At 39.3% G+C, this 27,237-nt stretch overlaps 1 protein-coding gene across 1 annotated transcript; it reads right to left on the reverse strand.

Annotated features, from left to right (window-relative positions):
- Nucleotides 1–27,225, reverse strand: SUMO1 (small ubiquitin like modifier 1). The gene is made up of 5 exons (XM_032354456.1): nucleotides 27,055–27,225; nucleotides 13,808–13,882; nucleotides 10,415–10,492; nucleotides 7,312–7,383; nucleotides 1–844 (listed from the first exon to the last, which is right to left on the reverse strand). Exons 1-5 carry the CDS (start codon nucleotides 27,064–27,066, stop codon nucleotides 776–778), a joined length of 306 nt encoding a protein of 101 aa, XP_032210347.1. The 5' UTR covers nucleotides 27,067–27,225; the 3' UTR covers nucleotides 1–775.
- Between the last annotated feature and the right edge of the window lie 12 nt (nucleotides 27,226–27,237).

Here is a 27,237-nt window from a genome sequence, read left to right on the forward strand (position 1 = left end):
TACGGTTTTTACAAATACTTTGTTTATTTTAATTAAGCTGGTACAGACAATGTCCATTTAAAACCCATATCCCAGGCCAAAAAGTACAAATAAAATCAAAAAGAGCAGTGTTCTGTTGAATACACATCTGCATGAATAACTTTATTAACTGCTAATGAAAATTAGAACTTTTCTGGGATCTTCTGACAAGACTTTTCTTTTATCTTAAAATGCCTTCTCTTCAGTGAAGCCATCTTTGGAGTTAGTCATTACTCTCCCCATCTTGGTCATCTCGACTCCAGCCCGGTGTTTCTCTTCTTTTGGTCCAGACCCTCAAATTTTAAAAGTAGCTTCAAGTTAAGGAAAGGTCATTTTTCCACAGTTCAGTTCTCTGAAAAACTTCCATCTCCCACTGAAAGTCACAGTCCAGGAGCGAAGCCATCACATGCTAGAACTTCAGGGCCAATTGGAAAGTCATCATGAACACTCGCATGGTCGATCTTATTTATCACAAGCCTGAAAATGCACAGTCCTGGAAAAGGTGGCCTCTCTGTGCACACATGTAATTTTTAAAAAGGAGAGGATAATATGAACAGGGCTGAGGTTTGATCACCAAAAATCAGCACAATGAAAACAAGTGATAATGAATAATGGGCACTAGAATTCAAATTACCAGATGTTTTAAAGAGATGGGGTGCCAGTTTTCAATTCCGTTTCGAACACCACATTACAAAAGAACTATTTTTAAAAATAAAAAAGGATTGAGGGTAAAAGAAAAAAAAAATAAAAAGAATATCTAAATCGTTGAGTGACCCCCTGTTTGTTCCTGATAAACTTCAATCACATCTTCTTCCTCCATTCCCAGCTGTAAGAGGATAAGAAAACGTTAGAATATAATGGCACTATTTTTTAATTGGCTGCAATTATGTGGCCATTGTTTTAAAGTACAAAAAGATACAAAAGTGATCCATCATTACCCTGTTTTAAGAATCTAGGTTTCCAAAAAATAAATAAATAAATAAATAATTTAAAAATTAAAAAAAAAAAAAAAAAGAATCTAGGTTTCCTGGGCGCCTGGGTGGCTCAGTGGGTTAAGCCGCTGCCTTCGGCTCAGGTCATGATCTCAGGGTCCTGGGATCAAGTCCCACATCGGGCTCTCTGCTCAACGGGGAGCCTGCTTCCCTCTCTCTCTCTTTCTGCCTACCTCTCTGCCTACTTGTGATCTCTCTCTGTCAAATAAATAAATAAAAATATTTAAAAAAAAAAAGAATCTAGGTTTCCTTTAATCTAAAGAACGTAAGAGGTATGTATGTCTTTCTTCCTGATTCTACCTGTGAAGTCATTCATTTGCTCCTGCTGAACAATTTCACCTCCCAGTTTATTCAGCATAGAAAGTGTCTTTTTTATTTATTTCTTAGAGTGTGAGCATGGGGGTGGGGGAGAGGTAGAGGAAGAAGGAGACAGAGAATCTTACGCAAGCCCAGTGCAGAGCCCTATGCAGGGCTCAATCTCACCACCCTGAGATCATGACCTTAGCTGAAATTAAGAGTCATATGCTTAGGGGACGCCTGGGTGGCTCAGTTGGCTAAGCAGCTGCCTTCAGCTCAGGTCATGATCCCAGCGTCCTGGGATCGAGTCCCACATCGGGCTCCTTGCTCAGCAGGGAGCCTGCTTCTCCCTCTGCCTCTGCCTGCCATTCTGTCTGCCTGTGCTCGCGCTCTCCCCCACCCCAGTAAATAAATAAAAAATCTTAAAAAAAAAAAAAAAAAAGTCATATGCTTAACCCCACTGAGCCACCCAGGCGCCCCAAAATGTGTGTGTGTGTGTGTGTGTGTGTGTGTGTGTGTGTGTTTTAAACCTCAAGAGTTGTAAATCTAATGAAACCTGTACTTAATAGTTTAAAATGCAATAGTTTGGGGGCGCGTGGGTGGGTTGGTTGGGCAACTGCCTTCAGCTCGGGCCATGATCCTGGAGTCCCAGGTTCAAGTCCTACATCAGGCTCCCTGCTCAGGGGGAGTCTGCTTCTCCTTCTGACCTCTCCCCTCTCGTTCTCTCTCTCTCTCTGTTTCAGATAAATAAAATCTTAAAAAAAAAAATTTAATGCAATAATTTGATGATGTATTTTCTAAAAAACCATTTTACATCTAGATGTAATTACTTGATATAATCTCTTTATTTCAAAAAACCTGACCTCACTCTGAAATGTATGTGGTTTTAGTTAGAAAACTACTGCCTAAGGATTTACTTCAAAGTGGTTTGCTTCGTCATCTACAATTCCTTCTGGCATGTAACTATTCTTTTGATAGTGACCACTCTGACTAAACACACATCTACTCTTATTCAATAACTTCAAGTTTTATAGGCTAGATTTGTATGGTCAGCCCAGCCCTTCTCAATTCTTAAAGAAAAAAAGGCTCCTTCAAAATGCCTTTTACAGAACACTAAGCAAAGAAGAGGCAATTATTGTGTGGGATTTTTTTTTTTTAATGTGTTCTATATGCACTGAAGTGTTCTGTAATTTTTTCCTTAAAGACATTATTAACAATGGCTGCCTCTGAGAAATGGGAACGCAGACATATTCAGAGTATATCTACTTTCCATTTAAAATACTTCAGTAGTTTGGTTTTTATTACTTTTAACTATGAGTGTATCCTTTATTTAAAAAAGAAGAGTACATAAGCAGGTATGGTGTTACACAGAAACCCAGGTTTTACCCTCAGTGAAGGTAAAGGAACATCACTCTCTTGACTCCGGTGCGCATTCAAGGTTCAGAAGTACTATAACAGGCAGACTGAAAACAAAAACTAGCATATTCCACTAAATTATAGTGGATCACAAAAGCAAATGAAAAATAAAAGGAAAGTCTAAGATCACTAATCTCTAATGAGAAAAGGTTCACGTGATATTTTCGGTGCAGAACTGTAAAATAAGAAAAAAATACTCTAAGAAATTTAAAAATAAAACAGACATAGGGGAGCGTTGGTGGCACAGTGGGTTGAGCATCCAACACTTGGTCTGCACTCAGGTCATGACCTCAGGGTTGAGAGAGACCCTGCACCAGGCTCCATGCCCACGTGGAATCTGCTCGAGATTCTCTCTCCCCACTCCTCTGCCCCTGGGCCCCCGCACTCACGCTTTCTAATAAACAAATCTTTAAAAAAAATAGATTCAGGATTTTTTAGGTGATTAGGCTGGCTTTAGTGTTATGGAGATTTTGATTGTAGTATATATATGAATGTTAAAATAATTATTAAAGACGCTATTAAAACTTAATTTAAAGATTTTATTTTTAAGTAATATCTACACCCAACATGAGGGTCAAACTCGCAAGTCCAAGATCAAGAGTCACATATTCCACTGACTGAGACAACCAGGGTACCCCAAAACTTAATTTTACTGCACATATCATACCTGGTAAATACTGCAAGAATAAAATGCCAAACATGACAAGAAACCTTTAAGTCAGAAAGGCAGCAAATATCCTCCAACTATGGAAAATGTGAAGCAATCAGCTTCAAGAAGTATCTTTGTAGAGATGAATAAACAACAGTACGAGGAGTTACTCCCTAAATACCTACAGTCTCCCTCCGCCCCATGATGCTTCTTTAATGACAAGGAGGAATGTATCGCTAAAATGTAGTCAGGATCTACTGTGTTTTGGGGGAGGCTTTTAGATTTTATTTATTTACTTGAAAGAGGGAGAAAGAAAGCACAGGTGGGAGGTAAGGAGGGACAGAGGGAGAGAGAAGCAGACCCCCACTGAGCAGGGAGTCCGATGCAGGGCTCAATCCAGGGACTCCGGGATCATGACCTGAGCTGAAGGCAGACACTAAATCGACTGAGCCACCCAGGAATCCCAATAGCTACTGTGTTGAGGAGATTCTATCAAATTAGGACAGGGAAAACACCAGTTGAGTTTGGAACATCTAATTGTGCCAGGCATTTAGAAAATACTCAAGGGGGCGCCAGGGTGGCTCAGTCATTGCAGCGTAAGACTCAGTCTCAGGGTTATGAGTTCAAGCTCTACATCAGGTGTATAGATTACTTAAAATATCAAATCCTGAGCGTCTGGGTGGCTCAGTTGGTCGAGTGACTGCCTCCGGCTCAGGTCATGATCCTGGAGTCCCGGGATCGAGTTCCGCAGAGGGCTGCCTGCTCAGAACAGGGTCTGCTTCTCCCTCCGAACTTCCCCCTCTCATGCTTGTTCTCTCTCTCTCAAATAAATATATAAAATCTTTAAAAAATAAAAAAAAAGTAATAAAATCTTAAAAGAAAATAAAAGTACTCAAGAAAGTAGGTTGATACTAAACCAGGGAAAAGTAACAACTGTACTGTTAAAAAAGAAACCAATTAAACTGAGTGATAAAAATAAACATCACTGTTTACTGATAATAAAGGGACTGACGTCATGTATTCCAGCTATCACACCCTAAGAGACACATCACCATTTATGTGGTATTCCAGCCCCAAATGCATAACCTGAATCTAATCATGAGGAAACAGACCAGCCCAAATTGAGGGACTTCGTAGAAAACACCTGGTTTGTATCCTTTAACAATATAAATGTCATGAAAGACAAAGGCGGCTGAGGAACTGTTCCAAATTAAAGATGATTAAAGAGACACCTAAATAAAATATCTTCATACCGAACCGGATCATGTGATGGAGGAGAAGATTTGTTACAGGAGACACAATTGGGACAAATGATAAAATTAGGTTGTAAAGTATTCTAACAGTGTTAAGTGTCCTGAATTTATGAGCACTGGGGTTACATAAAACAATATACTTATTCTTAAGAAATGCACACTAAAATATTCAGTAGTAAATGCCAGTGGTATATGCAATCTACTCCAAAGTAGTAATAAATACATATATATGGGCAGAAGGAAATAAGTAAAGGTGGTCAAACTTTAAAAATAAGCCAAAGTAGGTGGACGAGAGTATAATTTTTGGTACTATTCTTACAAGTTTTCTATAAGATGAAAATTATTTCAAAATAAAAACTTGAAAAAAGATGGAGATATGTCAAAAAGAGCACAGACACCAACCCCACTGGGCAATCTCTAAAGAATATTCATACAGTTTCAAAGTATCTCCCCACAAATTATTTATTAATTAAAAAGGAAAATAACTTGGGGCGGCTGGGTGGCTCAGTAAGTTAAGCCTCTGCCTTCGGCTCAGGTCATGATCCCGGCATCCTGGGATTCGAGCCCAGTATCAGGCTCTCTGCTTCCTGCCACCCCCCTCTGCCTGCCTCTGTGCCTACCTGTGATCTCTCTCTCTGTGTCAAATAAATAAATAAAAGCTAAAAAAAGAAAAAAAAAAAGGAAAATAACAACAAATAGATCTGGCAGTTACCAAAGTTGCCCAAAGTTAATGTTACCCAGGACAGGCCAAGTGGCCATCATGTGGCTCCTGATGTGATGCACCTGAGAGCACAAAGCTTCACTCCGTGCTCCTGCTACCAAATATGCAAAACTGAATCTAACCATGAGGCAACATCAGAAAGGACATTCTAAAACATGGCCTGAACTCTTTAAAAATGTCTGGGGGGAGGGGGCGCCTGGGTGGCTCAGTGGGTTAAAGCCTCTGCCTTCAGCTTAGGTCATGATCCCCAGGTTCTGAGATCTAGCCCCGCATCAGGCTCTCTGCCCAGCAGGGATCCTGCTTCCCTTCCTCTCTCTCTGCCTGCCTCTCTGCCTACTTGTGATCTCCCTTGTGTCAAATAAATCAATAAAATCTTAAAAAAAAAAAAAAAAGTCTGTGTGGGGGCTCCTGGGTGGCTCAGTGGGTTAAGCCTCTGCTTTCAGCGTATAAAGGCCCCGTATAGGGCGCTCTGCTCAGCAAGAAGCCTGCTTCCCCCAAGCCCCTGCCTACCTCTCTGCCTACTTGTGATCTCTCTGTCAAATAAATAAATAAAATCTTTAAAAAAAAAAACCTTTATATAAAAAAAAAAGTCAGTGCAACTTACAATGAAAACTGAATAATTGTTCTAGATAAAAGAAAGCTAAGGAGGGACGATAACTAGTTAGAAGATACTAATCCTAGATGGGATCCTCGGTCAAGTTTTTTAAAAAAAAGCTATAAGGGACCTTTCTGGGATAAATAGCAAAATCTATTTTGACTACATATTTGATAAGAGTACTAGAGCACTGTCAAATCTTCTGTATTTGATAATTTAACTGTGACTCTTAGGAGGTAACCAAAATATTTAGGGCTAAAAGGTCATGATATCTGCAAATTTTTTTTTTAAGATTTTATTTATTTATTTGTCAGAAAGAGAGAGAGCGAAATCACACAAGCAGGCAGAGTGGCAGGCAGAGGCAGAGAGAGAGGTAGGCTCCCTGCTGAGCAAGAAGCCCAATGTGGGACTCGATCCCAGGACCCTGGGATCATGACCTGAGCCGAAGGCAGCAGCTTAACCGACTGAGCCACCCAGGCGTCCCATGATATCTGCAAATTAATCTCAAATGATCCACCAATAATGACAGTGTATATAGAGAAAGTGATAAAGCAAATGTGTCATAATATTAATTGGTGAATCTAATGAAAATGTTATATGGTAGAACATTATATTAGTCTTATAACAACTGTAAGTTTGAAATGTTTTCAAATAAAAATTTAATAACAATAGATCATTCCCACTATCAGAAATAGCAGAAATATTATTTTATATTTGAAGGGGGAAATCTGTCCAAATATAAAAGCACACACACATACACACCCTCTCCCACACTTTATGACTTTAAGATACCTCTCAGGGGAGAGGGGATATAAACACAAAGAGTCCATACAATGAAACAAAGACACAGAAGCATTAAAAAAATAAATCAAGATGACAGAGCCAAATATATATTAATATATACTAAACTTCTATATTAAGTTCTCAAAATGGGTCACACATCAAAAACAGAATCATAAAAGGTCACCATCACCAAGAAAGTGCACCAGAAATCTGCCAAATTTGAGCAGATTTGTTCCTCTTAAAAAAAACTTGCAGGTTCTCCCTCTCTCTCTCCCTCCCCCTGCTGTGCATGACCTGACAAATAAATAAATAAAATCTTTTAAAAAGAGTTATTTATAAAAATCTCTACACCCAACGTGGGGCTCAAATGCACAACCCTGAGATCAAGAGTTGCACAGTCTACAGACTAAGCCAGCCAGGAGTTCCACCACCTCTCTTTTTATTGGACTTTTAAAGGCAATATATGGACATTCAACCCAAAGACTATTTTTCTATTATTCAAGAAAAGGGTAGTTTAATACCAGTGAACCAAACATTCAATGCAGGATTTAACATTTTTCTTCACTCAGAGAAGAAATTATACTCACTTCTTTTGGAGTGTGATTATCAGCAATTCTCTGACCTTCAAAGAGAAACCTGAGTGAATTCATTGGAACTCCCTGAAAAGGTTAAAAAACACACACACACACACAAGAATCTTAAAACAGGTAGTAGGAACTTTGAGCACAAAAAGCAAACATGAAAGCTTCAACAGAATACACTGAACATAAGGCTAGACATATCTATCCTATCCTAATTAGCATCGAGGACCACCTATCTGCTAGGTCCTCCCTATACCAACTATTTCACATACATAATCCTAACGTTCACCGCCACAACCCTGGAAGGTAGGTAGGATCACCTTATCTTCATTTCACAGCTAAGGAATCTAAGGCATGGAGAGGGCATACAAGTTGGACAGCAATTTAAGGCTCAATCTGTTTCTAAGCTTATGCTCTCAACCACTATTCTTCTAGTTTCCTCTAAAAGCTCTAAGCTAAATAAAAGATTAAATTAGAAATTGGATGAGCACCCTCACTAGTTTCCAACCATACAAGCAAAATAAATTTTTAGCAGATAAAATCACAGAAATTTGGTACAGCACTACAGCTAGCCAGGTGAGCGACAGTCACCTGTGATGACATAGATAACACTGTTAAGTTTCAAAAGAAGTTATTAAAATATATTTTTCTAATCAATTACTCAACAAAAATAGCTAAAAGGGAAGAAATGACTCATTTAAAGAGAAACTGCTTCACTAATAAGTATTAATCAAGAATAATTTCTTTAGTCCAAAAGTTTTAGAGAAATTTAAAACTATCTCCCAATAAGTATTAATACATAAATATATGGGACCATGCAAATTAACCCTTCATTTGATTTTAAATTCTAGACTTCTAAAAAACAATACAATAAGCATAACTGACAAGAGCAAAATATTCTTTGATTTTAATTATATAATCTTTTAAAAAATATTATCCTGTGTTGGGGTCAAGAAAGTTTCTATAGAAACTGGCCTAAAACATCAAAATGTAAGAATGATTCAATAAATATTCATATATGTTTCAATCTCTCTACTGGGTGTTACATACTTAATAAATTAAGTATAAATTAAGTTTGTTACATAATTAATAAATTAAGTTTCCTATTCCTTGTATATCAGTAAATATAAGGAGAAGATTATCAAGCTTCTGTGAACTAAGTATAAACTCTTTTTCTGAAGACTGTATAGGGGGCACCTGGGTGGCTCAGCCCTCTAGTGTCTGCCTTCGGTTCAGGTCATGATCTCAGGGTCCGCATCAGGCTCCCTGCTCAGCACGAACCCTGCTTCTCCCTCTCACACTTGCCATGCTTGCGTTTCCTCTCTCCCTGCCTCTCTGTCAAATAAATAAATAAAATCTTTTTTTAAAAACTAAAATAGACTGTATACTCTGAACAAGAGTATTCTTTCTGAATAAGAAAGTTGGAAATGATTCCAAATTGATAGTTTTAATTGTCTCTCTAAACCTGGCACCTTTAATTTTGGGTCAAAGTTACTCACTTTAGCATTCTGATTGAACTCTTTATTTTGCATTGTTTTTCCTCAATAATCAACTCCATCACCTACAGATGGGGTGAAGACTTGCTGTTGTGAGAACTCTACAACAACGCCTTTAAGTATCTAGCAGAGCGCACTTAATGTATGTTCCTTCCCTGTGAATATCTCCATTTTGCTCCCAGCAATATCATTAAAATGTGAACTGAGCCCCAATTAATCAAATTTTACTGAATTTAACAACTAACATCAAAAACAGAGAGCTGTTTTAGTTATCCTAACACCTAAGTGATCTCTTTTTTTCTGGCAGAAGTGATTTTTATGTTGGTTACAAATTTAAACTATAAAAAGCACACTTCTAAAAATAAGACCAGTATTACCTAAGTTAATATCATGTAATATTCAATTATTAAACTATTGGCTCTTACATATACTAATTTCAATTATATTTTCTGTTTTATTAATAATAATTAATATTCATTGAGCATTTAAAAAGATTTTATTTATTTATTTGACAGAGAGAGACACAGCAAGAGTGGGAACACAAGCAGCGGGAGTGGGAGAAGAACCAGGCTTCCCGCTGAGCGGGGAACCCAATGCGGGGCTCGATCCCAAGACCCTTGAATCATGACCTGAGCTGAAGGCAGACACTTAACAACTGAGCCACCCAGGTGCCCCATCATTGAGCATGTTTAAGCATCATGTTAAGAGCTTTATGTAGGTCATCTGCATGAGGTAGGTACTGTAATATTCCCAATCTACTAATGGGGAAGCAAAGCACATAATTTGTCTAAGATCCCACAGACAGTGGGAGAGACTGAATTTGAATCTAAGTAGGTTAAAGGTATTATTGATCTAATAATAATCGAGCTCATGAAGGCCAGAATCTGAGGTTTTTCTATTAGTGAATCAACAAGCCGTCTTTATTTTTTTGGAAAAAAAAAAAAAAAAATTCTTTGATGTTGAAAATGCAGAATGCAATTAGCAATAATCTGTAATACTACATATAAAGATAATAAGCTAACACTATTAGGGGCACCTGCATGGCTCAGTGGGTTGGGCCTCTGACTCTGGCTTGGGTCATGATCTCAGGGTTCTAGAATCAAGTCCTGCATCAAGCTCTCTGCTCAGAGGGCAGCCTGCTTTCCCCTCCCCCTCTGCCTCCCTGTTTGCCTACTTGTGATTTCTCTCTGTGTCAAATAAATAAATAAAATCTTTAAAAAAATTAAAAAATGAAAAATACCCAAACAATACTAGTACTTAACTTTAACATATGGCTAACCAGTCATGATTAAAAATGAGGAAACTTCACAGTGATCACCAAAAATTACTTGCCTTTACTGTTATATATATGGGTAAGCCATTAAGATAGATATACTCATATAACCATTTTTACAACTCTGAGTTACTTTTCAAAACACTTCTGGCATACCTTATGAATTCAAATTTTGAAATGGGCCACAATGGGAAAAAGGCAATTAAACAAGGTATAAGGAGTACTCTCCTTTATCTGCTAATAGTGAAAATAATAAAAGATCATTTTTCTTTTGATAGCCTCCTTACAAGAAAAATTAATGACATATAACACACTGTATTTTATTCCATAACATACAAACCTGTCTTTGACAGTATGATTCTTTGAGTTTCTTGAGATGTGTTGTCATTTTCACTTTGAAGTGAATCTCACTGCTATCCTAAGGAGATAAAAGAAAAATAATTATCCCTTTGTGTAAACTATTTGTTTTGCTTGAAACAAATTATTTACTTTCACATATACTACACACAGAAACATAAACCCTGTCACTAATACCTCCCCACTAAAATACTTTTTAACATTCCTAACAAGGTTTATTAAAACACTACTCTAGGGGTGCCTGGGTGGCTCAGTGGGTTAAGCCACTGCCTTCGGCTCAGGTCATGATCTCAGGGTCCTGAGATCGAGTCCCGCGTCGGGCTCTCTGCTCAGCAGGGAGCCTGCTTCCCTTCCTCTCTCTCTGCCTACTTGTGATCTCTCTCTCTCTCTCTCTGTGTCAAATAAATAAACAAACAAATAAATAAATAAATCTTTAAAAAAAAAAAAAAAAAAAGTACTACTCTAATCATCTTCAGGGCGCCTGGGTGGCTCCGTGGGTTAAGCCTCTGCCTTCGGCTCAGGTCATGATCTCAGGGTCCTGGGATGGAGCCCTCAACTGGGCTCTCTGCTTGGCGTAGAGCCTGCCTCCTCTCTCTCTCTCTGCCGGCCTCTCTGCCTACTTGTGATCTCTGTCAAATAAATAAATAAAATCTTAAAAAAAAAAACCAACACTCTAATCATCTTCAAAGTTACTTTATGTCCATTTCAAAAGAAATTTAATAAAACAAACAATCTGTCTTGGAGGTTAAAATTAGCATTATAGGGGCTCCTGGGTGGCTCAGTAAGTTAAAGCCTCTGCCTTCAGCTCAGGTCATGATCCCAGGGTCCTGGGATCAAGACCCACATCGGGCTCTCTGCTCAGCGGGGAGCCCGCCTCCCCCTCTCTCTCTGCCTGCCTCTCTGCCTACTTGTGATCTCCGTCAAGTAAATAAGTATAATCCTTTAAAAAAATTAGCAGTATAAATAAAAGCATTTATGTCAAAGAATGCATCCCTTCATAATCGCATATCTATTCTATTTTCAAAATAAAGTTGAACTATCACAAACACCCAAAAGCAACTCAAAACAAAAAGTACCCCCCACAACTGAAGTATTGTTGAAGGTGGTCCAACCTACAAGAGAGGTATATACCATAAAGTAACAGACAAGAAACTCATGTCTGTCAAGAAGTCACCCCACAGAGTCCAGTTTCTCTCACAAGAGTAAAATGAATAAAAACCTGACTCAAATTGATTTATGGGACCACAGATTATTTTCTTCTACCCAGACTGTCAAACAAACTATCAGGCAACTATTAGAAAATAATTCAGGTAAAAGTTCAAAGCCAATCCTTACGATTACATATCACATTCACAAGTGCGTATTAGTGAAGGTTGCATGTTTACAATTCTTGTTTGTGACTATAGAGAAAAGCAAATTTTCTTCCTATGGATAATTTCACAAACAGACAAAATTTCTACAGCATATCTCATGCCATACACTAAAATCATTTCCAGATAAATTAAGGAGCTAGCATTAACATACATTTTTACTATTTTGAAGAACTCTTTTCCTAACCTTGACATTGGGAAATCTGTATTCTAAAGCAAGAGTTTAGCCTAGAAGACACAGCAAAAAAGGACACCGATAGCTGAAAATGTCACCCAGCAGTTAAGAGACACTAGAGAAAATATTCACAACAGATAGACAAGAAAAACCAAGGGGCACCTGGGTGGCTCAGCCAGTTAAGTGTCTGCCCTGTTCAGTGTAGGTCATGATCCCAGGGTCCTGGGATCCAGCCCTGCATAGAGCTCCCTGCTCAGCAGAGAGCCTGCTTCTCCCTCTCCCTCTGCTGCTCCCTGTGCTGTACTCTGTCAAATAGATAATTAAAATCTCAAAAAATAAATTTTTCAAAATAAGATAAACATAGAAAATGGGAAAAGGATATAAACATAAAATATAAACGTAGTAGGGGTGCCTGGGTGGCTCAGTTGTTAAGCAGCTGCCTTCAGCTCAGGCCCTGATCCCAGAGTCCTGGGACTGAGCCCAGCATAGGGCTCCCTGTTCAGCGGGGTGTCTGCTTCTCCCTCTCTCATTCCCCTTGCTTGTGTTCCCTCTCTCACTGTCTCTGTCAAAGAAATAAATAAAATGTTTAAAAAATATATGTAAACGCAGTAGGTCAGTAGTAGCCTAATGTCACACCACAATGCCTACCTCACTTCATCTCATCACGTATGCATTTCGTCATCTCACATTACCACAAGGATGAGTACAGTAAGGATCAAGTGAGATCACATTCACATGACTACATTATAGTATATAGTTATAATTGTTCTATTTTATTATTAGCTATTATTGCTAATGTCTCACTGAGACTAATTTACAAATTAAACTTCAACAGAGGTATATAAGTATAGAAAAAAAACACAGTATATATAGGGGTTTAGGGGTTCAGTACTATCCACAGTTTCAAGGATCCAGTGGCGGCGGGGGGGGTCTTAGAACATATCCCCACAGATAAGAAGGGAAAACTGTATGAAGATTGACTCCTCCAACAATTTTCAACTAACCTTATTATCAGTTAATATCTTTAAAAAGATCAATAAAGAGGGGCACCTAGGTGGCTCAGTGGGTTAAGCTGCCTTCAGCTCAGGTCATGATCCCAGAGTCCTGGGATCGAGCCCTACATCGGGCTCTCTGCTCAGCGGGAAGCCTGCTTCCGCCTCTCTCTCTCTCTGCCTGCCTCTCTGCCTACTGCCTACTTGTGATCTCTCTCTCTGTCAAATAAATAAATAAAATCTTTAAAAAAATAAAAATAAAAATAAAAAATAAAAATAAAGATCCAGTCTGAGGAAAAGAGATGCCAGGAAAGAGAATGGGGCAGGAAAATGGTTGAGAGGCCCTTTGGTTTAAGGTTGGCCCCTAACACTCAACAGTATTTACTGTACTTGCTACTGAAGATGCTAACAAAAAAAAAAAAAAAAAAAGTTTTTATCTGGAGAAATTAAGATAATCTAAATCTGCCTAGGATCAATAAAACAGTATCAGCCTCTTCTATCTCCAACAACAGATGCATATGTAGTAAATGAAAATGCCATTTTAATTTTATTTTAAAGATTCTATTTCAGAGAAAGTACATGCGTGCACGCACACACAGGAGGCGGGGGCAGAGGAAGAGGGACAATCAGCCTCAACCTGAGGAGGAGTGGCCCCAATGCTGGCCTGATCCCAGGACTCCAAGATCACAACCAAAGGTGAAGTCAGACACTTAACTGGCTGAGTCACCCAGGTGCCCCCAAAATGCCACTTTTCAATAATTTGCCTTATTTAAATCATTTTTCTGGTGTCAGAAATTACTTACGCTTTAGAGTTAAAGGAGAAAAATAATGAAACTCACCTGTCCAATGACTTTGAGTTTAATGTATTCTCCCTCCTTCTTATCCCCCAAGTCCTCAGTTGAAGGTTTTGCCTCCTGAAAGAAAAGTATATTTAAAGATAAAAGTTCCTACATGCTGTTTTTTTAATGAAGATTTTATTTATTTGACACAGAGACCGAGACAGTGAGAGAGAGAGAGAGAGAGAGCACAAGCAGGCAGAGCGGCAGGCAGGCAGAGGGGGAGAGAGAAGCAGGCTCCCCGCAGAGCAAGAAGCCTGATGCAGGGCTCAATTCTAGAACCCCGGGATCATGACCTGAGCCAAAGGCAGCTGCTTAACCAGCTGAGCCACCCAGGCATCCCCGCATATGCTATTTTAATTACTTACTTAATGAGTACCCATCTCTCTGAGTACAAAATTTGCACTTAAGAATATAAAAATCATTATTTTCTCTGCCACGCAAATTAAGGGGAAAAGTCCTAATTACGATCTGAAACACAACTGTGCTAGAAATCAAAAAGGAGATCTCTTTTATTATAATATACTAGAGTAACAGTTCTAAAACCTCACCATATATAGGAATCACCTCAAGGACTTTAAATGCCTGCTGGGCCCCACTTCCAGCTTTTTATTCAGTAGGTCTGGGCTAAGGCTGTAATTTGCATTTCTAATAAGTTACCAATTGGTGCTATGCTGCTCTGCAAAGGAAAAACCTAGAAACCACAACCCAGTCAACTCCTATTAGTCTGAAGCAGCTTGTTCTCCATAAACCGTAAAATATTCTGAATCCAAGATTCTCTTCTCATAGCCTATCGGAAGTTAACTACTCCAGTTGCAAAACTGTACCCAGAAATATAAATAAGCCAAATTAGCATAAGAAAATCTATTTGGGAAGGAAAATTAAAGAGTATATTAGCCTAATGTACTCTAGAGTCAAATCAGTTTTATAGCATCTACTTATTTTAGACTATCTGAACCAATCTATCCAATTTTAAAAGATTAGGTTTGGCTAAAAAAACTTAGGGGGAATAAGTAGAATAAGTAAAAAGTACAGCATAGGTAGGAACAGGAAAGAAGAGACAAAATTTGAAACAAGAAAAGAGGGTTATAAAATAATTTTGGGGGCGCCTGGATGGCTCAGTTGGTCAAGCCACTGCCTTTGGGTCAGGTCAGGATCCTGGAGTCTGGGGATGGAGTCCCGCATCGGGCTCCCAGCTCCACAGGGACTCTGTTTCTCCCTCCGATCTTCACCCCTCATGCCTGCTTGCTCACACTCTCGCTCTCTCTCAAATGAATTAAAAAAATAATAATAATCTTTAAAAAAATTAAAAAATAAAATAATTTCAAATGAAGGGATACTGAAATGAAAATGAAGTTAATACAATAAATTACTTAAAACAATTTCATCATGAAGTACCTAAGAAAAGCAAGCCACGGAAGTAGTTTGGAAATTTTTAGTCAATGTGTTAAAAATAGCTTTCCTGGATACCTTACCTTAATTTGGCTACCGAATTAGCCACTTACTTAAATATATTCTCGTTAAACATGTAATAATTTCTGTTAATCCACACTTTTTAAAAGAATAGACCAACTACGTTGTATTTTACAACCAAAATAACAGGGGCCACTATAACCTGTATATCTCGTGCCAGTAACTTAAAATTCCAAGTCTTCGGGACGCCTGGGTGGCTCAGTTGGTTGATCCCAGGGTCCTGGAATCAAGTCCCACATCCGGCTCCTTGCTCAGCAGGGAGCCTGCTTCTCGCTCTGCCTCTGCCTGCCTCTCTGCCTGCTTGTTCTCTCTCTCTCTCTCTCTCTGACAAATAAATAAGTAAATAAAATCTTAAAAAAAAAAAATAAAAGCCTTCAACATTCAAACTTTAACAGAACATAATAAACTGCAAGTAGCTTTTAACTTTAAGATCCAGGATAGAGTCCAGGGAAATGCTTAGAGTTCAGAATTGAGTTCGTCAGTGTAAATCCTTGCCCGTTTTTCATTCTGCAGTACGTTCACCACTTGCTGACTACCGCATATTTTGACAGCAGACAAAATGAACCTGCTTTAGTGAGACAATATTTCACTTGAAAACTAGATGACTGTCTTTAAATAGTCTCACCACCACCTTTCTATGAATTTATATTCATAGTAAACAGTTGCTTCGTCCCTTAAGTATCTAGAGAGGATAAGGACAGTTTATTCCATGCAGTGAAGAGCAATAAAGAGCCATGAAACCCTGAGTTCTGCGGAACTGAGGAAAAAGGCGTGTTAGGAAGCGGTTGTCTGAATTAACACAAAGGAGGAGAACCCCACCCCCCACCCGCAGCAGCAATTCATCGGCACAATGGGAGTGATTTTGCTCCAGTTTCTTAGCTAAGATAGCTGTAGAGGCTACTAAAGGACAAAAGAGTTCTTTCCCCTCCTCCAATGCCTCGTCCACCCTGCTTTTCTAAAGCACAGCTTCTCGGACTGGATAACCGCGTCTATCTAAAAGCATTAACAGCTCCCAGAACTTTAAGGCCTAGAACCAAACTCCACAGCACCGAATTCAGTTCCTCCGTTACAAACTCAAATTCTCATTTCTCCCTCACCACTTGCTTTACAAACCTGAGGATTCGCGGAAACTGGACTATCTGCTATTCCCCAACTAAGTCCATCAGCATGCTTCTACCTTCAGCCCTGTGTGGTTCCAGTTTCCTTTATCTAGAATGTATATCCTCCCTCAGACCCTCCTGAAATCACCTCACAGAAATCCAACCCACACATCATTTGAAGTCCAGTATTAAAAAACCAAACCTCCTCCAGAAACCACAGCAGCCCCTAACCTTCCAACTGGGCCTAATATTTTCCTTTCATGCTTGTATTTGCAATTTCTTCATCTCTCATGGCATTTATTTTCAATTTTAAAATACTCCCCCTTCAACCATTTTCTCCAGTTGTCCTCATCTTTTTCTTCAAACTTCTTAGGTCAGTACTTAGCATTAACTGCCTCCACTTTCACCCTTAACCCACTATCGTCTGGTTTATACATCACCATTCCACTTGACACTGCTCTCACCAAGGTTCCAGTTTGACGCCTTATTACTAAATCCATCAGACAATTTCAAATCTCACCTTTAACTCTACAATAAATACTGATGACTTCTTCCTTGGAAACTCGATACCTTTGGCCTCCAAGGTTCCACTCTCTCCTTATCTTAACTAATTCCTTAAATGCTGGGTCTCCTCTAGATCCCAAGTTCTCAATCCTCTGCTTTGTTCTCCCTCAGTGACCCATGATTCCAAACACTTTTCAGATACAAATGACTCAGTCATCCTCTCCAACCAGACAACTTTTCTGAGTTTTACACTCATTTATCCAAGCACTCGGCCATCTCCCCTTTGGATGTTCCATGGGTACCTGAATATAAGTATCTAAAACTGAATGCATTATCTCTAACTCCTCTCCTAGTTTTAACTCTCCTTCCTGAAAACCACAATTAAAAAAAGAAAAAGAATTCCTCCTGGAGTCCCAATTACAATAAATGGTCACCACACACTCAACTAACTGCCCCAAAGAGATACTCATGTGTCATCTGTGGCTATTCTGCCTCTCTTAAATCTCACAGTTAATCTTCATCCTTCTGACAATGTTATCTGTTGGTGGCTCTCAAGTTTATCCTTCTCTCCATTGCACTGCTTTATTTCAGGTACTCATTGTTGCACATGAATATTACTACAACAGATGCCCCCAGTCTTCCTCCCTTCAATTCTCCAAATACCACCAAAGCCATCTCAAAAATGCAATCTGATTTGCCCAGAATCTTCAATTCGAAGTCCTTAGCTGACACACAAGTACATATACTTGTACTTGTACATACAAGTTCATGTACTATTCTCCTACCTCTCTTGCTAGTATCATTTGCTCCGCAATTTGATCTCTAATTCCTTACACATGGCACCCTCTACCCTATCTCCACCATCTCTGTACACGTTAATCACCTCTGCTTAGAACACCCTTTCTTACCCTCTTTCAATACCACTCAGGCATCACGTCCTACAAAAATGATTTCTCTAATCACCCTCTTAAACATTCCCATAATGCTTAATCTATTAATTTTACTTTTATCTATTAATGCTTACTTTTATCTGTAATAACCACATATTTGCATATCTGTATCTTCAACCAGATTTTGAGTTCCTCACTGGCATACTTCACTCACTCTTCACTGTATTTCTTTTTTTTTTTTTTTTAAAGATTTTATTTATTCATTTGACAGATAGAGATCACAAGTAGGCAGAGAGACAGGCAGAGAGAGAGGCAGAAGCAGGCTTCCCGCTGAGCAGAGAGCCTGATGGGGGGCTCGATCCCAGGACCCTGAGATCATGACCTGAGCCGAAGGCAGAGGCTTTAACCCACTGAGCCACCCAGGCGCCCCTCTTCACTGTATTTCTGATCAAGCACAATGCCTGAGACTTTGAAGATATTCAATATGCTTGTTAAATAAATTAATGTTTTCTATGACAGTTTTGTCTTGACTTCCCTACAAGTTTACAAAGAGAGGACCCAAAGTTTTTTCATCTTTATCATCTTTGTAATGCCAGACAAATACTAGGCAGTTATTCAAAGCCTGCTGAATAGAGTTAACAACATTATTTTCTGTATCATACCACAAAATCTTACTAATGCTTCATACCTCTACTGTACACAATAGTCACAAGTAAAAACACTTTCAGTTTTTTGTATTCGACAGTTGGAAATAAAAGATAATTCACTTCAACTGCATAAGAACATGTGAACAACTAGGATACGAAATTTTCAAAAATAAGCCACCCGTTTCCCTAGTCACTACATGTTGGTGATCTCGTCCAACTCTGCAGCACTATGGCAATGTCATCTGTACCACTTGTTTAACAGCCTCATGCTTGCTTAATGCAGTCATCCAAATTTTCATGTATGTGTTTTCTTTTGACAAACTCGTCTGAAAAACAAGAAGATCTTGGGGGTAAGAGGCCAAAGATCATCCCCAGTGATCTCAGTGTCTTTTGCGTGTCTTCTTTCCTTCTCTTCCCTGTAAAAAAGCAGCCAATACAGAATGGTATGGCACACTAGTCACAAAAACAGTGAAAGTATTCATTCAGCACCGGGTGTGGGACACTAGGTCATCAGGGAAAAGAGAACCCCGGAGAGGACTGGTTGATTTGGCTAGATAGGATACACAGTCCTAGAACAGAAGAAACTGTTAATGGAAAGAAAACTAAATATATGAACAAAATCAAAGAGAGGAACCAGAAAACTCTAAATTTTCAGATCTGTGTCATCCAGGGCCTGAACCACGGTAACTGGAATGGTAGAGGAATTTACCAGGCACAAGGCACTACCAGCTCTTCCTTCCAAGACATAGAGGGAACAGCTTGAAAATAGAAGATGGCTGGATTTGGAAAGAGAACTAGACTGGAAAGAACAAAAAAACCAACAAATGTCTGAAATTCATGAGAAGAATTTTACTGTGCCATTTCAAAGTCAAAAGAAAAAGAACTCTGATTATAAGTATTGGCAATCAGAAAGAAAGAAACAAAGGAAAGAGAAAAGAAAAAAGCAGCATTGGCAATCAGTATGTTGACAATTTAATCTCATGAAGGGAGCATCATACTTAACTACCTCCAATTTGTCAATGATCCTTCGAGCAATACAAGAATTGCCCATTCTTGGGGGTGGGGGATGAGAGAAGGAGCAGGAATCCTAGGGAAATACATATTTACTCTTATCTGATGACATTAACAAATCTTCATTTTTTAAGGTGTGATAACAGTATTGTAACAGTATTTTTACTGTTTTTACAGTATTTTTAAATGTGTAACAGTATTGTCAAAAGGAAAGTTCTTCTCTTTTAGAGAGATACATATTGAAACATTTACAGATGAAATGATATAATGTCCACCATTGCCTTCAAAATATGAGGAGTGGACTGGAGCAGTGCAGATGAAATAAAATAGGCCAGAAGACCGGTATATGAGTACATTACACACATATTAAAGTTTCCATAAAACCTTTCACAGAAAATGCATTCACTCAAAGTTTCAAAAAAAAAAAAAAATCTCTAAACTCTAAACCATAGGTCTGACTATAATACCTCAGTTTATTTCATTTTATTTCTTTATGAAAAAAGTCCAATACGGTAAGCTGGATAATTCTAATACTTACATCCATTATTAAAATATACAAAACACAAAGCACCTGAGTGGCTCAGCTGGTTAAGCCTCTGCCTTCGGCTCAGGCTCAGGTCATGATCCCACCGTCCTGGGATTGAGCCCCAAACTGGGCTCCCTGCTCAGCCTCGGGGTGTGTGTGTGTGTGTGTGTGTGTGTGTGTGTGTATAACCCAAATTACAATAACATCATCTCCCTCCTATTTCAATGGATTTACCACAATTCTAAAAATACAAAAATAAACATACACTTTTAGTTTCACACTGCATATGTTCAAACTTCAGGCACAGTACTGGAGATCTGTAATGAAACCAACCAGACCCAGGCCCATAACTTCAAGGTTTAAGTCAAGCTGTCCAGACACCAGATCCTTTGCAAATTTACATTCAACCCTACAACTGTGATTAAACAGTAGATATGCAACTTCTCAGGAACTAAAAAACACAATTGAAAATCACACTGGTTGTGTAAAACTACTCTTCGAGCCTAGACTAAGGACCCTAGGCAAAGCCTGGAACAAACTGCCTTGACTGTATACAAAAGTCCCAGCAAACAGATTTAGAGGTATGGCAGACATTCCCCCTTTTTCCTTACAAAGGGAAGACTAGATTTGCCCAGCTAAAAAACATATTTCTCAGTGTCTCATGGCCACATGACATAGTGCTGGCCAACAAGATAAAAGGTGACAGACTTTGTTAGCACATACTTTTCCCCTTTGCTCCATCCCTTTCTCCTGCCTGGAATAAAGACACAAAGTAACTTCTTTGTGCCCACAGGAGACAGGCATGAGAGTGAAGACATCTGTTATGGATGGGGGAAAAAGGAGTATGAAGGCATTGTGGAGCTGCCTTAGTAGGCCTGAACTAACTACTTATGTCCAGACTTCCTGTTTCATAAGAAAAATGAGCTGCTACTTGTTTAATGTACTATACATCAGGTTTTCTGTTACTCAGCCCAAAAGAAATCCAAGCAGACATAGAAGGTACTGTAAATAGGTATCATTTGCTTTATATTAAAAACAGAACCTAGAAAACTACCTCAATATGCATCAAGAGTAGAATAAGTCAGGTGTGGTAAAGTTATACAATGGAATGCAATTTAACAATGCAATTTAATAACCTACAACTATGCACAATATCGACAAATCTCCAAATAATGCTGAGCAAAAGAAGTCATACACAGAAGTACACCCATATGACTCCCATTTATGTAACATGGTAATATATAAAAACAGGTAAGCTCATCTAGTAGTCAGGCCAGTGGTTCTTTTTTTCTTTTTTTTTTTTTTTTTAAGATTTTTATTTATTTATTTAACAGACAGAGATCACAAGTAGGCAGAGAAGCAGGCAGAGAGAGAGGAAGAAGCAGGCTCCCAACTGAGCAGAGAGCCCGATGTGGGCCTCCATCCCAGGTCCCTGGGATCATGACCTGAGCCGAAGGCAGAGGCTTTAACCCACTGAGCCACCCAGGCGCCCAGGCCAGTGGTTCTTAATCTGAGTACTAGCTGCATGGAATACGTTCACTTTGTGAAAATCCAGCAAACTGTAAATATGTGTGTGTGTGTGTGTGTGTGTGTGCGCGCGCGCGCGTGCGCACACGCATCTTTGGTAAAACTGTGGAGAATAACTGGGCCTAAATATTGAGAACAAGAGTCCAGCAAACAGAACTCCACTTTTCCTTCAGAGTCCCATTAGCTCAGTAAAGACAATGGAATGCAAAAATAATGGTCAAAATAAAAAAGTGTAACAAATACAATGTATCCTAAAATAAACTGAAGTTATGTTGTAGGAATATCCACAATTTAAACTAGTAAGGGGCTACCTGGCTGGCTGAGTCAGAAGAGCATGTAACTCTTGGTCCCAAGGTCATGAGTTCAAGCCCCACATTGGGTACAGATTACTTAAATTAATTTTCTTTTTAAATTTAACTGTTAAAGTGCTCAATAACAGGATGTGTGACATACCCACATGACTTTTTTAAGGAAGCAGAGTATCAGAAAATGACCTCCCAAAACTCACTTTAAGAAAATTCTAAAATGGGATACTAAACCTATCTTAGAGAAAATTATCCATAACAATCCCAAAGTCCTGGAAAAAGCAAATGACTTGATCTTAGAGATAAAGTTACCAGATCTACTGCTAATAGAAATAAAGATCAAGATATGTAAAGGGGGTGCCCATGTGGCTAAGCTGCTTAAGTGTCTGCCTTGGGCTCAGGTCAGGATCCCAGGGTCCTGGGGCTGAGCCCCACAAATCAATGGGGAGCCTGCTCCTCCCTCTCCCTGCTGTTTGTGCTCTCTCTCACATGCGCGTGCACACGCTCTCTCTCAAAATAAATAAATAAGTAAAATCTTAAAAAAAAAAAAAAAAGGGAATGTGAAAACTACTCCATGACAACCAATCCTTCCTCAATAAGGAAGAAACATCATGGAGGCCGAAAGAGGAGGAGGAAGATACCACCAGCTGCTTCAAGTTTTTGAAGCAGTCTTCCAATTCTAGGGCCTAGAATGGTGCCTAGTACATACTGACATTCTATAAATACCTGTTAAGTGAATGAATCTGACCACTTATTCCTTCAAAAACTTACTAAGTATCCAGTCACTGTGCCGGGCACTTCAGGAAAAAAGAATGAATAAAGCCTGATTCCTGACCCTCAAAAGCAGTCTAATGAAGAAAGACACTTAAGTAAATAATTGTAACACTATATATAAAAGCTATAATAGAGACATTTTCAGCTTTCCTGGCAATATCATAACCAACGAATGAGGTTTATCCCAGGTGAAGATTACTGCTAAGGGGGCTAACAAATAAAGACATATTTGACAACTGCTTTATTGTTCTGAATTTGAACTATTCAACTAACCTTCATCACTACTCTAACCAGTTTTCAAAAACAATTAAATATTGTTTTGGTGACATTTTATTTGCAATATTTTACTATAACCTGTACGGCTGCAACATCCACTAGCAGCAACTCATGTCTATCACAAAGAAGAGAGACTGTATTGTATCAATACTCTCTTAGGGCATGGAATGCTTACTGTATGTATCAGGAACTACACGCTCAAGTCATAGCTGCAGTTTACCAATCTTATTATGTGATATAAATAGTAGTATACATAATTATGAATTTTAATATATACCCAATTCATCATATTCTCATGCCATCTCAAGCTAACAGTAAGATCAATAAACATCGACAATAAGGAAGAGACAAAGAATACTGAAGGGGAATAATGCTATCCTGACAGAAGAAATACCATTAATGTGGTTGATTAAAGATAACTGTAAATTCTTTGTTACTGTTCCCATTGAGAAATGAAATCTAAATGCCTTTTCCTTGTTGACTATAGTTAATAATACTGTATTGCATATTTGAAAATTGCAAAGAGATTAGATCTTAAGTTCTCATTACAAGAAAAAAAAAACTGTAAATGAGTGGTGACGATTGTTAAGTAGACATACTGGAGTGATCAACTCACAATATATACACAAATAACAAATCATTATGCCGTACACTGGAAGCTAACATGTTATATGCCTATTATATCCCCCCAAAAAATAAATAAATGTCTTTCCCTTGAATTTGGGCTGGCCTTAGTGATCTGCCTGACCAAGAGAATGCAGAGGTCACCTCCAAGGCTAGGTCCTAAGAAGCTTGAGGTTTCCACACACAGTTCTCTGGGAACAGTCACACTCTTGTGAGCCCTGAGCCACCACAGATCAATATCCTAGAGTTCCTATGTTGTACAAAACACATGATGAAACCCCTCAGAGAGGCCTTGTGACTTTATGAAGAGCCCATCCATTCCAGCCCCTGACCATTAATCCCAGCTAAGGCCCCATAACACACCAAGTCCAGCCCATTTAGAGCCCCGCCCAAATTGCAGCTAGATGAGCAAAATATGAAACTGCTGATTTAAGTCACTAAGTTTTGACGCAGGTTGTAAGATACCAACAGATAACCAGAATTACACAATGCTTCCAAATCCTTGACTAAAAGGAAAATAAAAGAAATTCATTCAGACTCTCTCTGAGGTGGGAGTGGAGAGAGTGAACCTGCTTATAACAGACGGTTAGCATTTCAAGTAAATCAGTCATCCAATTATTACAAATCAACAGACCTGAATTAAAGACCTGAAGTTCATGCTGTCTTTGATGACTTGGGCATGGGTAAGAAGGAGGGGAACACTATAAACCTGAATACAAGCGAGGAAGGGAAAATATTTGTACGAGTTACCCATACCCATTTTGATAGTGAGCTTCTGGTTCTATATTAAGTGCTTAGATTTTGCTGCAAGGTGAAACCAGGCTAAAGGAGAGCACCCAATGAGATCTATTATTGGTTAAAGGTCACTCTTTATCCTTTTTGAGGGATCATGGAAGCTGATGAAAGCTATAGGCCCTTTCTCGCTAATAATTAATTAATTAATTAATTAATTTTAAAAAATTTTAAAAACACGTGTACAGATACAAAACACCATACAATTTCAATGCATTTTTGGCCCTTAGGGTCCACGAAATTTGGGCTTAGAACCTGTTTTAGAGGATTATTCAGTAATTGTTCACAAATCCACTATATAATTATAAGAAAGTATTTCACTCAAATTTACAAAATAATTTCTCACTCATCAATGGAGGATCCAGCAATTCAAGTCTTGATTTTAATGTCCACCTATTTTTTTTATCTAAAATTGTTATTCAACTGCAACAGCTTAGCCCAGGCAACAAACTTCTGAAAGGTGCCTCAGAAAATGTATCCTTCTAAAAAGATCTTGGTTTAAGTTTGTATTACCTTTTGGGGACAGTGCTTCAGTCTCATGCTGCTGATATTGCACAGTAATAACTTGAGATTCTTACTCCTGCTCGTAAGCCTCTTAAGGGTAAGAGTTCAGCTTCATATCACTTTAAATCCTCAGCACCCAGCACTGATATTGTAGTGGGTCTTAATTAATAATGATGCTGGTCAAACAGACTGGAGCAACAGTTCTCAAACTTTTTGGTCTCATGACTCTTGTATACTCTTAGAAATTATTTAGAACCCCATAAAGCTTTTGTTAGGTTGGTGATATTTATTGAGGTTTACAGTATCAGACATCGAAACTGAGAAATGTTTTTAAGTATTCATTAATTCATTCAAAAATAACAATAAACCCACTATATATCAGCAGATAAGATTTTTATTTAAAATAAAAATATTTGAAAATATTTTTCAAAACTAAACAAGTGAGAACAACACTACTTTGCATTTTTTGCAAATCTTTTATGTCTGGCTTATAATAGAGTCTGGCTTATAATAGAAAGCTGCGGGATTTTCACATCCGCTTCTACATTTCAATCTGTTGTGATATCACAGGTCATGTTAGTGTTTAGAAAACACCAGTGAACATTCATGAAAGGATGACAATGAAAAAGACAAATAATTACTAGTATTATCATGAAAACAGTTTTGACCTCAAGGACCTTCTAAAAAAGAACATCTGTCCATCTATTAGTGTACCAAGTCCGTTATTTCTTCTTTCGTGCCTCTCAATGACTGGAATTCAAACTGAAGCAATAAATTCTACAATTTAATTTATAATTCTGTACATTGCTCTTTCATCAGACTATGACAAATTTCAACATGCTTCTTAACACCAAAATAAAAGGCTGATGAAACTAAGCATTTACCTGTTCTTTCCCCGGTAACCAAGTAAACAACTATCCAGGGAGATACTTATAATGCCACTTATAATTCCCATACCAATTTGGGAATTAATCTAGACTGTTAGTTAAGAAGATCCATCCAAAACTAATCTAGATTATGATTAAGCTTTAAAAATATCAATGTACATTTACCCAATCGTACAAATCCACAAAAGAAAGCCTCACTTGCTCTCATCCAGTGGTACAAAACTGAACCTGGTTGAAAACCAGGGGAATAACTGTGTTCAATTCAAAAGTTCAAGTACATTAGGAAGTTGAATGAAAAACAAACTTTCTAGATAACTATCACGAAACAAGCAAAAGATCCAAAAAGACTTAAAAGTCAAAGTCATCTGAGCAAACAAAACAAAGTCCAGACAAAAACCTTATGAATTAAAAACTAGCTTAAACGTGGTTAACTGAAGAAGGATGAGGAAGAAAAACTTACCAAGCAAAAGCGAACACTCCTGATCGAGTGCAAATCCCAAGTAAATTCTTGATACTAACACTGAGATGGAAGACTCTGCCATTATAGACCGCTTTCCGTGAATATTACGCAACTGCTCTACATACACGAAGTTTTCCCATCCTTTCCCTCAAAAGCATCAGTCAGCTTGAGGTTAATGCTCAGATGAAATGTTTTCTGTTGCTCTAGCAGTTTTGCTCTACTTTGTTTCTCGGCTATTCTGAGTGCTCTCTTACAACTGGAGAGTTGCTGAACCAATCCCGAGTAAGAAATGTTAAAGTACAAGAAAAGAGGCGACAGCTCTGCACCACCACACGGAAAAAGACTAAGCGGAGCAGCGGCTGCCCTGCCCTAGCTGCGATCCGAACAGAAAGCAGAGCTTTTTAGGTTCCCAGCAACACCAGACGTCTCCCGCCCCCATGTCCCCACTCCTGGACTATCTAAACACCGAAAACCAAAAAGTGGAGTCCACCCGCTTTTCAGGGCCAGAGAGTCTCCGGGCTGGGATCCTCTCCCGTTACATAACTGGGGCCTAGCGCCCTGCTTCTGCAGTCAGCCCCTAGGACAGAGAGACGGACGTGTTCCCCGGGGACCCTCTCAGGGAGGTGGACGCTGGGCTCTGCACCTGGTCGACCCCGGAAAAAGAAGGGGGGACGACTCGAGCGAGGCCGCAATCAGAGACGCTGGGGCACAGGGGGTGATGAACAGGCCCGGAGAGGAGCAGGGCGGCTCCTGGAGGCCCGCCGCAGGCCCCGGCGTCTCCGACACTAAGTCCACTCCCCTCCCTCTCCGGCCGAGTCCCCACCGGCCGCCCCCTCCCCCATTCCGCGCTCCCCTCCCCCGCGTCTCCATCCCCGGCCCCAGCCGAGAGGCAGGCGGACCAGCCGAGTAAGGCCTCGGCCACGGCCAAAGGACCGCTCCCAACCCAGCACCTGGTCAGACATGGTGACGGTGGCTTCACCCAGGGTCTCCGCACAGCAGCGGCCTCGGGTAGGCAGAACCTCGCTCCGGGGTTTACAAATCCGTCTCTCTTCCCCACAGCACAACACCGCGGCTGCAGGGACTTCCGCCACGCCCTGCGTCACTTCCGCTACGCGCTGGGAGGAGGGATGGGG

The sequence above is a fragment of the Mustela erminea genome, chromosome 8, assembly GCF_009829155.1.
Source record: "Mustela erminea isolate mMusErm1 chromosome 8, mMusErm1.Pri, whole genome shotgun sequence".
Lineage (NCBI taxonomy): Eukaryota > Metazoa > Chordata > Mammalia > Carnivora > Mustelidae > Mustela > Mustela erminea.